The 15,667-nt window shown below is 35.4% G+C and overlaps 1 protein-coding gene across 1 annotated transcript in view; it reads left to right on the top strand.

Moving 5' to 3' along the window:
* Nucleotides 1-15,667, top strand: part of LOC106874692 (uncharacterized) — a 119,151-nt gene that overhangs the window by 29,160 nt on the left and 74,324 nt on the right. The window contains exons 3-4 of the mRNA XM_052973493.1: nt 7,851-7,930; nt 10,877-10,972. Of these exons, the coding sequence (XP_052829453.1) occupies nt 7,851-7,930; nt 10,877-10,972 (176 nt within the window). The remainder of the gene's footprint in view (nt 1-7,850; nt 7,931-10,876; nt 10,973-15,667) is intronic.

Here is a 15,667-nt window from a genome sequence, read left to right as displayed (position 1 = left end):
GTTGCAGACCTCCTTTGAGTCTTTTTATTATCACTGCGACACATAGTCCCCAGTTGGTAACATTGATTTCAAGGCCTTCCCAGATGAGAGACTGGCATTCCACTTAATGTCTATGTTCCATGCTGGCATGGATTGGAGAGTTATTAATGTAGGAATATGGTATCGTAGCTACTAACAGTTGAGGGTTGCGTAGTCTAGACGGCGTTTTTAGATTTCATTATTCTCTTTAACCCGGGCAAAGCCGGGTATTTCTGCTAGTATATATATATATATATATATATATATTTGTCCCCCCAACATTGCTTGACAACCTAGGCTAGTGTGTTTACATCCCCGTAACATTAGTGGTTCAGCAAAATAGACTGATAGAATAAGCACTAGGCTTACAAAGAATAAGTCTTGGGGTTGATTTCCTCGACTAAAGGTGGTGCTCCAGCATGGCTGCATTCAAATGACTGAAACAAGTAAAAGAGTATATATGTATATACATACATACTCAACAAAGCTTCTTTCAGTTTCTGCCTACCTTATCCACTCACAAGGCTTTGGTCAGCCTCAGGCTACAGTGAAAGACACTTGCCCAAGGTGCCACACAATAACACTGAACCCAGAACCATGTGGTTGGCAAACAAATTTCTTCCACGTAGCCATGAAAAATAAAGACAAAAAAAATACATCATAATGTCGAATCTACACCTCACTGGTTCTCATCTACAAGTTTAAACATAAATGCCGCTTGTTCTGCATAATGTTAGTCTCTCTCTAATACATATTCAGACATAGACACTCTCCACTCTACACAAAGCTGTTTTTTTTTTTTTTTTTTCCTACAACTAAATATTCAGACACCACACAGATAAGTAGACAGATGATTTGGGCATCCAAGGTGTAAGATATATATATGTGGGCTACCTGCCAAAGTTTTGATGTGCTAACTCTGCTCTCTTGGTCTGTTTGTGCAAAGGTGACAAACATTAATCAATAACAACAACAACAATAGCCATTATCAGTATTATTATCACCACCACCATTACTATCCAGTTGTCCTAGTTGATAAATCAATCCCAGTATATTGTCTTAGGACTGGCATTTCAACAAACGCTGTTTTTGTATTCATTTGTGCCACGCACGTAGCAAATATTGTCTATAAACTGTTTTGCCCAGTTATCATTTAACTGAAATTCACACTCACTCTCTCTCTCTTTCTCTCTCCTCTCTCCTTTCTCTCTCTTTCTCTTTCTCTCTCTCTCTCTCTCTCTCTCTCTCTCTCTCTCTCTCTCTCTCTCTCTCTCTCTCTCTCTCTCTCTCTCTCTCTCTCTCTCTCTCTCTCTCTCTCTCTGTATTCTTTTATTCTTTTACTTGTTACAGTCATTCGATTGCAGCCATGCTGGAGCACTGGCTTGAAAGGTTTTAGTCGAACAAATTGTCCCCAGACTTATTTCTTAAGCCTAGTACTTATTCTATCAGTCCCTTTTGCTGAACCACTGAGTTATGGGGGTGTAAACACACCAACACCAGTTTCAAATAGTGTTTGGGGGAACAGACACAAAGACAAACACACACACATATATATTGGGTTGGTGCATAATTATTGCAGCTTTTTTTCAACAAATTTTATTCAACAAAAGCAATAACATGTAACAAAAACATCTTTAAATAATTATTCTGGAGCATATTCACCATCTATTTCAATTACTGCTTCCCATTTGCTTGGCAGACGGTCAGACTATCATTTAAAGATGTTCTTGTTGAATAAAATTTGTTGTAAGAAGCCACAATAATTATGCACCAACCCTATATATATGTATACACACACATACACGACAGGCTTTTTTCAGCTTTTGTCTACCAAATTCACTCACAAGGCTTTGGTCAGCCTGAGGTTGCAGTAGAAGACACTTGCCAATGGTGCCACACAGTGGGACTGAACCTGGAACTATGTGGTTGGGAAGCAAACTTCTTGCCATGTCTGTGCTTGTATACTTACATATATGAAAATAATGTAATATAGTAATATAACATGAAAGCAGCACTCTCTGTAAAGTGGGTGATGTTTAAATGAATATCCAGCTCTTAAAAGGAACTATGCCAAAAATGCAACATACTAACAGAATGTGGTCCTTTGATGTGTCTGATAGGAATTATAACTCCTTGAATTTGGGTGGCAGCTTACCCAACTCATCCAAGCATGGAAAGGGGATATATAAAGATAATTACAAGTGAAAATTGTTGTCAGTATCAAACATAAGAGGAGTATATTAAATACTGACAACAGCCTTTCCATTTGTAAAATGGAAATTGAAGTGAACTCTTGTGTAATCTGGACTCAGCAGTTTGAAATCCCATTGTCATACTACTAAGGGGATGGAAACAGTATGAAAAAATAAATAAACAAGAGCACTCAGAGAGTGCAAACCTCTGCCAAGGCAACACCAACGTCCTATCAACGATTAGCTGGAGATTATTTTTTAAATGAGAATGTCTGAAATAAACTGACTGCTCTCACAAATGAGAATACTAAAATTGAACCCTACCGTTCTCAAAAATTAAGTAAAGAAAACAGGAAAAATAATCCAGAATCCTTGTCCAGTACCAGATTGATCCTAAAAAATCTAATCAGTTTATGCCAGTCATGAGACCAAACATCCCTGAAAGTTTTATCTGAATCCATCCAGTGGTTCTTGAGATATCTTGTCCACAGACAAACAAACAGACATGATTGAAAACAATACCTCTGCCTTCACTAAGATGGAGGTAATAAAACTGCAAAAAATATGAAGTAGAATATATATTTCACTAAAATAAAGAAATAAGTGCTTATGTACCAACTATTAGATAGAAACAGTATTTCTTTCAAATTACAGCTGTCTTTAAAAAAAAAAGTACAGTACACATTGGATAATGCAGTCACCTCTAAAAGAGTGGTTTATTTGTAGGTTTCCTCAATTAGTTTTGACCTGGAGCTAAATGTAAAACATTTAGTCTTGTCTGCTTTCATTTAAATCATCTAAATGAAAGTATTAAAAGATACTAATAATACTATTACTCCTAGTCAAGGAAACTTTGTCTTGCAAGTTTACTTGGTAACCCCACTAGTATCATGAAAAAGTGCACACTACACTCTGTGAAGTGATTGGCATTGGGAAGAGCAGCCAGCTGCAGAAACCATACCTAGACGGACAACAGAGCTTGGCATAGTCTTCTGGTTTGCCAACAAGAAAAACAGACGTTAAATGATGATTGTAGTGATGATGGAATCAATAGAAATAATAATCTGTCAAAATTTATATAATACCTTCTGAACTAAGTCTACAATTCTAAACTTAAAGCAGAGTTGCAGAAGAGATCAGGACCACATCACTGTTAGGAAAGTACCATAGACTAGTTTATAATTTTCAAAAGTTGTGTGTAAGCTGTTAATTTATTTAGCATTAATTGTGACTCCTGAATGGAAACAGCATCAGAGTTTTAAACAGAATCTCTTTGGTTTTCTTATTTTCAAGTGAACTACAAACTACATGAGATTTCTTTTTACATTATGGCTACAAATTGTCTCTATAGTGAGAAACGGGGCAAAAATATGTGCTTGATGTGTTCGGTCAGGGATATCAATAAGTATGAAAACTATATGGTACTGACAGTTCAGGATGACAGTGTGAATTGAGTGCTAGAGCCAGGAGCTGTATCTAATGAAATCAGAGACGGTCACAAGTTCAAATGGTTGCCATCAGTGCAGAATAAGATATGATTGATCTACTACTGGCGGTTCAGAGAGTAATAAGACACTCAATTAAAATGAGTGATATGGAGATTTGATAAAAAGTAGCCATAAAAAAAAACATTGACAAAAGAGAGAAGCAAAAAGAATGTCACATATTAGATGTCACAATATTAAGATATGAGAATACACTGACTGGTCTGAATTAGAAATCATTAATACAAACCAGTGAAACGGTTTGTGCTTGATGTATAAACTTTGTGATGAATGCAAGTAAATATACTTGAATGTTTAACACCTTACAGGTGTGTGTGTGTGTTTGCGTGGCTAACACCATAAATATTTCAATATGAAAGATGTGGAATGTATTTTTAATATATAAAGTTCAAGTTGAAACATGCTTATATAATCTATTTTTGCTTGGGTGCCTTTAAGCCTGGATTAAGTAAAAAACTTAAACTTGTTTGTTCAGTGTGTGTTTTTTTTGTTTGTATTTTTTTAATGTTTGTCTAATTTTTAATTCTTAGCTGTTTGCAATATAGGTTTAGATTTATCAGATGAAATGTAACTGTTATTAGCTTGTCATGGAGTGGTGATGATGTGTCCGTTGTGTATATGTATATATACATGTATGTAGATGATGATGTATATAGTGGTCAGTAGAAAAATAGCAGACTGCAACAGTATTTCTGTGTTCAAATCTTTCCCTGGTTGACCTTACCCTTTATTTTCGACTTTGGGTTTCATAATGCTACTACTGGGTCCTGTATTTAGAGGCTTAAAGCTAATGAGATTAAAACTACCCCATACTCAAATATGCAAAACATTTGCATCAAATATAAACTTAAAAGCCATTGACTTTGTGACCCAATCAACACCTTTTTTTCTTGGTCATTCAATAAACAATTCTAAGGTTACTACAAATGATTGTCTGTGCCAGACATGGTGGAATGGCCAGATCATTAGGGAATTGGTAGCTAATACAGATCTTACCGTTATTAACTTGGCTTAGATTCTTCCAGATTTAATAAAGTACCACTTGAATACTTGGGCTGATTTATGTCCTTATAATGCATTCTAAATGTGAATGGTATTATGATAGAACAGTATTGTGGGTGGACTTCATCGGGTGTGTGAAATGAATAGCATTGCATTGTGTTGTGTACTGTCTTCTGGAGTTTTTTAATCCTAAGTTAATATGAACTACACAAACTATACATACTCGTTCACCTATCTAACAATTTCTGACCAATATTAACCCACCCAAGGTTCCACATGAGAAGCATTGGTGTAGGTGCTGGTGTCATGTAAAAAGCATCCGGGTACATTCTGTGGAGTGGTTGATGTTAGGAAGTGCATCCAGGTGTAGAAACCATGCCAAAACAGACTATGGAACCTGGTGCAGACCCTGGCCTTGCCAGTTCCTGTCAAGCCATCCAACTCGTGCCAGCATGGAAAATGGACATTAATTGTTATTGATTAACTATCACACTTTTATTGTTCATCTTTGTAAAAGATTATGGATCCTTCCATTTCTCTGTTGACTAATTAATACAGACTCTTTCAAACTAAAAAAGAGGTTCAGCTTGAACTTCTTTAGGGAAAATATGGGCAGTGAAGGAATTTCAGAGGGCTTCAGTTTTTAGGAATGATTGACAGGTTGGAAGTTTTTTAATCTCAGATCAGTTTTGACTGAGCTGATCTATAATCAAAAGCAATCCAGTCACAACTATCCTATTTTATGAGGTGCTGAACACTACATTTACTATGTCATTTCCTTTTTTTCTTTTTCTTGAGTGATTTGTTGGAGATTTGGCTGCTATTTCCAGCACTCTAAGTGCTCATGTACAGTTCATGCTTGTATTGATAGGGAGAAAGGATACCTTTTGTTTGAACTGAGTAGTAGTATTTGTTGTTGTAGTTTTGTATGCAGGAGGGACTAAGATAATGGTATTGGTTGCTGTCTTAGATGGATTGAATATAAAATTCAAAAACCGAACAGGGAAAGAGATTATGGTAGCTAAATAAAGACTGGGTTTTAAGGTAAGATAGAGATCAATAGTGTTGTGTTGGCGAATGTATAAAGTAACTTGTGTGGGTAGTTTAGGATGGCAAATGATCCAGCTTCTACTGTATTAACTGTGTTGGTTGAGTTCAAAGAAACAGAAGCAGTTGTGTTTATTAAAACCACTAACAGTAATGACTTGGGGGAAAGAGGTGTAGTGGCAGATGTTAAAAAGGTGATAGGCATCAGATAAACTTTGTGGAATGGAGCAACTGTAAATGTCTATTACTAATGTCCTGTTTAAACAGTAGGGAAAGTCTATTCTATGTAAGGACAGTGACCATTCTTCAGAAATTAAACTATAGAGTATATCAGTGATTCTCAACCAGGGTCCATGCAACAAAATAGCTAATTGGGGATCCACAATAGTGAAATAAGGTCCTTTGAAAACAATTTGCTTTAGATGTAAGTGTTGGTATGTATTACAAAAAACAACTTGGTTTCTTTCTCTGACATTTTACATAGTTCAACCTACACAAGTTAATGTGTGAAAAACAAAATAGGAACTTTAAAAGAAATATCTATGAAACTAATTTTTAAACATTGAATGGCTGTGGGGGTCCACCAGAATAAAATGGTAATCAAAGGGGTCCATAGATAAAAAAAAACAATGAATCCCTGCTTTAGATGGTTGTATTGCAAGAAACAGCTAGGTTCCTTTTTCTAAAATTTTACACAGATCAACCTACATAAGTTAATGTGTGAAAAACTGGTCAAGAATCTCCTCTAGAATATATCTTGGACAAAGAGAGGCCGTGGACAAAAGATTTTGTGTCTAGGAAAGGAATTATCACTATGAACACAGTCATTAAATAGATATATGTCTTAGACCACCTGCTTATAGCTAACTAGTTTATGTGTATTACCCTCTCGGCACTTATTTCTTTATGCATCTAGTTCTAATAAATTGGCACCAGGTCATCTGGTAATATAATCTGTACTTATATACTACTGACCTATTTAAACAAGATGTATATTCTGTGTACTTAGTAGTACTAAAGCCAGAATTAAGCACTATTTTTGAAAACCTTTACAGCTCCTGGAGACATTTTCCTTTGTATCATTCTTAAATTTTCCAATTCTTCATGTTCAGTTCTCTTGTTTTCTCAAGCTTGTCTTTAATTCAAATTATTCATGTAAATCAAAGCTTCCCAATATCTATTAGAAAAAAATTAGAATTTAGAATTAGTAAGCAATTCTCATTTTTCACTCTCTGGAATATAGCTTTTGGTAGAAGGCTATTTTATTTTTCTATAGTCATTTTGGTATTTTGTGGTTCCCACTTTTATTGCTTTCTTTGAGCTTTTTGTTTGAATAAAGTAGAAAGACCATAAAACAAAATAGATCCAAAAACAAACAAACTATGAAAGAATTCAACAAGTTCATAAAAATCATTGAAATGCATGAAGCTCAACTAGCAACATGAACAAATAAAAAGCTGACAGAATTCCAAGAAACTCCATTGGAAACAACAGAAGAGAACAGGAGATATCAACAAAGAAGATGATTTGGATAGATTATGAGAAAAAGTTGATGATCGTGTACTCTAAACTGAAAGATAAGGAGGAAAATAAATTATAGTGAGGAAGTAATTGCCAAGTCAATGAGAATAATGACATTCAAATAATAACTTAAATTTAAGACTGTTGCAGTGGATGTCATGATTTATTGAATCGTCATTTTCAACTTCCTATATACATGTATACTCTTTAATCTTTTAGCATTTAAACCAACCATATCTGGGCAAAACAATCTACCTACTTTTAAGTCCAAACTTGCTAGATCCAGCTCCTCACACCTATCCCACACAGTCATTCTAAAAATTACATTCACATCATCCAAATTTCAAAGCTGAAAGATAAGGCATGATTAATTCAAAGTAATGTGAATGAATAAGCTTTACATTTGGCAGAGTAATCTGAATGCTAAAGAGTTAAATATGTATCAACTTCTGGTTAAAATATTACTGTTTTGTGCATGTATTCTATGTGGGATGCAGATTAAATAAGGACTTCTGATCTAATTTATGTTCTTTCTCTTTTTTTCCCCACCTTTCTCTATTTTCAGGCAGCCATTGTCAACCGAAAGTCCTCAAATAGATCGAGAAACAATTAAAATTGTGTATGATAATTGTTCAAAAGGGATTGGTAAGTTTAAAACAATCAATTGTTCTTTAACGTAAAAAGGGTAAAGACCCCATTCAGTCATGAATGACCATGGGATTGCATCTAGAAGGTTCCCCTCCAAGGCACAAATCCAGGCAAGGTTGTTTATGGAAGACAAGAAATCACCCATGCATACCAGCCTCCCCTCTCCACACCACTGATGTTATCCAAGGGAAAGGCAAAGGCCGATACAGTTTGGCACCTGTGACGTCACAACTCATTTCTACAGGAGAGTGAACTGGAGCAACGTGAAGTAAAGTGTCTTGCTCAAGAACACAAAATACTGTCCGGTCTGGGAATCGATCTCACTACCTCATGATTGTGAGCCCAATGCTCTTAACAACTGAGTCTTGCACCTTCTTTAATGTAATAACAAAGAAATTAGGGCAATAAAATGGTAGTCATCATCATCATTTTATATCCACATTCTATGCCAGTGATTCTCGACTTGGTCACGTTAGTGGGGCTTGCACATCTCTGATTCAAAGAGCTATACCAGCAGGACTTTTATTCTTGGTGAGTCTAATAACTAAGCGAGGTAAATCTGAAACAAATGATTAGAATATTTGAGATCACCATCAGAATGGTTGGAAATCATCATGACAGAATTATAGTTTCAGCAGAGGAATCAAATTACTGTATTTTAACGTGTATAAGGAACCCTCAAGTATAACAAACCCCTTAATTTTGGGGGCTTAAAATTTGGAAAGAAGGTTCTTTAAGGGATTATAATACTGTCCATGTATAAGAAACTCGCAAATTTTTTAACCTAATTTTTGACAAGAAAGGGTTCCTTAAACATGTTAAAATATGGTAATCAATGACCAAGGCAAAAATTACTAAAATGCAGGATGACAGAATCTTATCAATGATATTGTGACGAGTCATCTAGTTCCAAAAATGAACCACTGCTAACATCTGTAAAACTGGCAATTACATGTGTCATTCAGCGAGTGAAAGATTTTATCTGTGCTGGCAATGGTTTGAAATAAATTTTCTCAAATGTCCAGATGGGTCCCTAGATATAGTTGAAAAATTTCTGTTGCCATAGGCAACCAAATCAGCAGTGGAAGTGGATGGTATGAAAATATAGTAACCAGAGTAAGATTGGGATGAAGAAAATTCAGGGAACTATTTATTTTTGCTGCTAACAGAGTTTCTCATTGAGGGAAGAGCAGATTGTGTGATGCTTGTGTAGCAACTGCAATGCCACATGATGGCAAATTGTGGATCTTGAATGCTATAAATTTGTGAAAACTAGAAAGAAATAAAACACTCAAAAGAAGCTCGACCACTTTGCCTCCATGAGGCCTAATGCTCGAAAGGAACTCAGCCACATCACCTGTGAGGCCCAACACTCTTTTATTTTCTTAATTACTATGTATTGCAGAAATGAAAAGTCGTATATATTAAATAATATTCTAAACCTAGTGAATGCAGGTGTTGATTAAGGGAAATTCTACCACAATCATTAATACTTACTGAGAATAATTTCCTAAGAACATTAGTGACATAGATAAAATGTTTTCCAAAAGGAATCACCAACTTGTCTCTAAATGGTTTCTCTATTCAAAATTATGGTACTTTCAAATTCCTCAGCAAGATTTGATATTCCATAAAGTTGTTCTGGTTTCAGTAGGCAGCACTTTACTTTATTCATGTAACATGATTCACTACACACAAAGACATAAATATCTAAACACTTCATTTTTCCCTTTCATTGTACATGTTGTTGCATAGGTCCTGATGAAGCAGATCTGTTGTAAATGGCCTTCCAGCTGTAACCACCTTTTCTTCATGAGTATGTATGTGTGTGCCATCATCATCATCACCATTTAGCATCGGTTTTCCATGCTAGCATGGGTTAGACATGAAATGGTAAGCTGGAGAGCTGCACCAGGCTCCAATCCATTTTGGCTTGGTTTCTATGTCTGGATGCCCTTCCTAATGTCAACTACTCCACAGTGTGTACCAAATGCTTTTTATGTCACCGGCACTGGTCATGGCTACAATTTCACTTAGCTTGACATGTTTCTCAAACACAGCAAATCACCAAAGACCTCAATCACTTGTCATTGCCTTTATGACACTCAGCATTCAAAAATCATATTCCGCCACCTCATCCCATGTCTTCCTGGGCCTACCTCTTCTGCAGGTTCCCTCCACAGTGATTGGCTCTTTACACACTACACTTGATGCCTCTTACACCCAATTTTTCTCTTAAGACATATGTGCACTGACATTGCACATCCAGTGAATACATACATATACACCATACATATAGTTATATTATTCAATGTATTCATTGTTTTAAAATAGTAGGGTATTGACTGCGCTTTCTAGTATGTTGCGTGACCATATAGAACAGGCCTGGCCAACTCTCATTACATTGCAAGCCATTATAATGACAAAGTTTCTTGAGGCCGCTTGTATATTGACAGAATTGAAAGCATTTTGCTTTCTTCTGCTATTATTACAATAATGAATGAATGATCATTGATTCAACATGAAATATCATTACAAAAACGGTAGAATCTTTCTTTTTTTACTTTTCATTTCAATTATTAATTTTTGATAAAATTTTTAAATTGTTTGTTTAAATAAATGCATTTCAAAAAAAGTATCAAGTGGGCTGCAAAATAAAAGTCTGCGGTCTACGGGCCTCAAGTTGGCCAGCCCTGTATAGAATCTTCTTTGATGACCAGTAAGAATCCTTCATAAGTTTGCTTGTGATTATACTGATAGTCTCCTTGAAAAAAATGTGAAGTATTTCTGGAGTTAATAAAGTAATGGTTTGCTGGAAATTAGATCAACTTGGGTTTGCATATCTAATTGTTAGTCAGTATTGAAAAAATATTTTTTCTTTATTGCCTGAATTTCTGCTTTTATTATTATTATTACTGTTTTTTTAATCTTTTTTACCCTCAGGCTTACAAATTATTGGTGGAACAACACGGAATGGGGATACTAACCATGGGATATTTGTGAAGAAGCTTCTTCCTAATGGAATTGCAAAAACGGAAGGTATGTTGAAATTATTTTAGCAGACTTATATTTAACAGCTCTTGAAGAATATATCCACTTCCTAAATCAGATCAAATATATCCACTTCCTAAAAAAGAATTATTGGCTAAAAGATGTTTTTTTTTTTGGGGGGGGGGGGGTTTCATATTCTGGGTTATACTACAAGTTCACTTTTTATGCTAAATGTACTATTATTTACATATTAACATGTGTCTTATAAAATAAGGTACAAGTTTTTTCTTATTGTAATGTCTAGCATATAACAAGTGCATACATGTGAGACATGGTACTCAACCCATCTAGAAGACAGTAACTCCAGTCGTGGAAAATCCACCTGAAGAAATTCCATCTGAGCTATATGAGCATAAAAAGGAGCATGCTAAAACGACAATGATAAACAATAATGATGATCACACATACATACATAGAAAACCTGGTTTTATTCTTGCCTGGTAGTATGGCAGTTCATTTTAAAAACATTTAAATGCCAAATATGAATGAGTGAAGACCATGTCTTTTAGTTTTCAATACGACATTGAAATGGTAGAAATGGATAAGCTTATTTTTTTAAAGTTTCATCCTTACAAACTTATTGAAATACTTTCGCTTCTTTTGCATTTTGTCTTTAGGATGTTGTTATTGGAAAGACGTAAATGGAAATATCAAAATATTAGTCATGGGAAAATGTTACTTTCTTTCTTCCATTTTTCCCTCCAACAATACAGTGTAGTAAATAGTTGGAATGCTTCCAGAATTTTCCATTTTCAAGTGGATATTAGTTAATGTCAAAAACTTGTATTTCTGTACCGTTATTTCTATATATAAATATTTGGTTTGTTCCATTCATAGGAGTTAAATCTTCTGTCTGGCACCAAATGGAGGTAGGAGCATTGCAAAAACTGTTCTGTTATTGCTGTTGTCCAATCCTAATTGAACAAAACCTATAATCAATGGGTGATTTGGTTGCTATGCAGATCCAGATCAATGTTGATCAGTCAGATCTCTATGATCAGACATTTCAATCAGAGCCACCCCAAGTTTTACCCTATGTACAGAGAACTTAGTGGTCATGTTGTCTAATGTGTCCTTTACTGAGACAGGATAGTGCAGTTTGAGGCTGTTATTACTACACCAGGGGTTTTCAAACTGTGGTCCGCAGACCACAGAGTTTGTAGACAGCAAATACTTTTTATGGGCAATTTGATTTTATATATGTTTTTTAACCGAAATCTTTTAATTGACAATAAACCTATTTGTTAAATACTGTTAAATAAATAAATGTAAAAATATGTTATTTTAAGCAAATATTTATGTATAAATTTCATAAGCGTTTATAAGGGTAAAGCCTGAAATATAAAGGGGTCCGCAAGTCAAAAAGTTTGAAAACCCCTGTATTACACAACCATGTAGAGCAGTGGTTCTCAACCTTTCTAATATCTGGGCCAGATCCAATACTAGGATTTTTTTAGGGGTTCTGCACCAAATAAAGTAAAACTTAAGTCAATAAAAAAAAAATTAATATTTATAGAGGGAAGACCTTCAAGGGCCACCAGAAGGATGCTTGAAGGCCACATGCGGCCCTGATAGCCACAGTTGAGAACCACTGGTATAGAGACGTCCTCGTTAGGTTGTTGTTGTTGTTGTTAATTAGTCCCAGATCAACTATGATCAAGCAAACCTGATTAAAGCATTTTATCCATGACTGCCCCATCTTCTTCAGAGTGTATCTAGGACTACATTATGTATTGTCCTTCCTTTCATCTTTTGGAAGAAGACATGCTGTGATGTAAAGAAAATTTTGCTGTTGTTTCTAGCAAGTTGAGAAACCACATAGTTTCTTTGATGTTGTTTGTGTTGTCTGTTGGTGTTATTGGTGTTATATTCTTTAGAACAAAGACAGCCCTGGTAAAGCATACCTATGATCAAAGACATTCCAACCACGACCAGCACATCTTTTATACTATTTTCAGGCAACTTGAGAACCACATAATCCATGCCATTTTTTAAGATGAGCAGAGAGTATTATTTGAGAGAGATTTGGCTGCTATTTTTAGCAGTTAAGTAATTATGCAGTGATTCCCTTGTTGACTCTGTCTCTTCTTCTTCTTATTGTTGTTTAGCACTAGGCTGCTCATGGATAAGTGTATGTAGGTGGTCAGTCAAATGATTCTGTCCAATCGGCTCATTTATTGTTCCTGATATACCATGATGCCTTCTAACTGAGCACTATGCTGCACACAAATGTAAAACTTAAACATGCTTTTTGTTACATTTTCTTTAATGTCCTAACAAGAAATTTCTTTAAAAGATGACTGAAATTTTAGAAAATTTATATTAAAAGAAAAATTTAACCACAGAAGACTGCGCAAAAATAAAACCTTTTAATTAGCATGATAATGAGTTGAGTCATGGCCAATGCCTGTGTTATGTAACTGGCACCCATGCTAGTGGCATGTAAAAAGCACCCATTACGCTCTTGGAATGGTTAACATAAAGAAAGGCATCCAGCCATAGAAACCATGCCAAATCAGACTGAAACCTACGGCTTACCACTTTCAGTCAAAATGTCTAACTCATGCCAGCATCTAAATAATAATCATCATCATCATCATTAACATCCGCTTTCCATGCTGGCATGGGTTGGATGGTTTGACTGAGGACTGGCAAGCCAGAAGGCTGCACCAGGCTCCAATCTGATCTGGAAAAGTTTCTACAGCTGGATGCCCTTACTAATGCCAACCACTCCGAGAGTGTAGTGGGTGCTTTTATGTGCCACCGGTACAAGGGCCAGTCACACGGTACTGGCAACGGCCATGCTCAAAAAGGTGTTTTTTACATGCCACCTACACGGGAGCCAGTCCAACGGCACTGGCAACAACCTCACTCGAATGATTTTCTAATGTGCCACCAGCACAAGTGCTAGAAGGCAACGCTGGTAATGATTACGCTCAAATGGTGCTATTTACGAGCCACTAGCACGGAAGCCAGACAGTTACTCTGGCAATGATACAGATATTCATATTATTCATCTTAAATACTCTGCTGTTACCTGTACAATGCAAACTTACACTTGTACTCATTGCCTGAACATAAACAAGTTTCAAGACAAGAACAAGTGATTTTATACAAATATTGGCGCAAGTGTTGCTGTTTTACAAGAAGTTTGCTCTCTAACCCACGTTTTGGGGTTCAATCCTACTGCATGGTATTTTTCACATGTGTTGTCTTCTACAATCCCAGGCCTTGTGAGTGGATTTGGTCGACAGGAACTCAAAGAAGCTCATTTTCTGTGTGTTTGTGTTACTATCCTAACATCACATAATTTTATATAAAATAGACTTATGTGTGTATTTACTTTTCATGGAAAAACAGTTGTGCGAATTGCTTCCATATTTGGGATGCATGAATAATTTGACCTCAGATACATATTAGGGTCATCAGTTTATTTTTTTTATTAAAAATAAATAATACTGCTACATTATTTACATTTGATGGATATTTGTCCTCATCTTGTTTGTTGATAACACAGTATTTCGGCTGATATACCCTCTAGCCTTCATCAGGTGTCTTGAGGAAATTTTGAACCTGGGTTCTCATTCCTTAGGTATTATTTGTTTTTGATGTTATTATTATTATTATTATAGATGTTTTCTATCTAGTTTGGATTCTTTGCCTTCAAATTTGATTCCAAAGAATCCAAACCAGATCGAAAACATCTATATTATTATTATTCAGGTCACTGCCTGGAATCAAACTCGGAATCTTGGGGTTAAGAGTATGGGCTACTAACCCCAAGATTCCAAATTCGATTCCAGGCACTGACCTGAATAATAATAATAATAATAATAATAATAATAATATTATTTAAAAGAAAATACCTTAGGAATGAGAACCCAGGTTCAAAATTTCCCCAAGACACCTGATGAAGGCTGGAGTGTATATCAACCAAAATGTTGTGTTAACAACAAATAAGATGAGGACAAATATCCGTCATATGTAAATAATGTACATAATTCTTCATCTCTTAAATATAGAACTGTGAAATAATATTGCTTTCTTTATATGATTCACTTCTTTTTTAAAAGGTTTCTCAATGTCAACTTCTGGTATTGACATAGCAACAGCGAAATTTTCCGTTTTCATTTGCAAAGTCTCTCAATCTCTATTTTAATGTTTTCATTTCAAGTTTTTAATTTGCTATTTGCAAACAACTAAGATAAATTACTGAAAGAAATATTTACTAAGTTCATAAATTTAAATATTCAGAACAAGATAGTTTTTAACAAGCTTTTATTTATGATTTTTTCATTTCATGTTTCTTTCATTCATTGTTTGCAATGTTCTCTCTTTATCTCTTTATCTCTTTCTCTCTCTCTCTCTCTCTCTTTCTCTCTCTCTCTCTCTCTTTCTCTCTCTCTCTTTCTCTCTCTCTCTTTCTCTCTCTCTCTTTCTCTCTCTCTCTCTCTCTCTCTCTCTCTCTCTCTCTCTCTCTCTCTCTCTCTCTCTCGCACACACACACGCGCACGCTTGTTTTTTATATGTATGTTTCTGTACATTTATGTATGTATGTTTGTGAGAGAGTCAGTCAAGGGGTGTGTTATGTATACGTACATACATAAATACATATGCATACATCTTTTTTGTATGTGTGTGTGTGTGTGACAGAAGGTGATGTCTGGCTCTCTTTCTCACTTT

The sequence above is a fragment of the Octopus bimaculoides genome, chromosome 16, assembly GCF_001194135.2.
Source record: "Octopus bimaculoides isolate UCB-OBI-ISO-001 chromosome 16, ASM119413v2, whole genome shotgun sequence".
Taxonomy (NCBI): Eukaryota; Metazoa; Mollusca; class Cephalopoda; order Octopoda; family Octopodidae; genus Octopus; species Octopus bimaculoides.
Note: the sequence above shows the minus strand (reverse complement) of the source record. Positions and strands in the feature narration are given on the sequence as shown.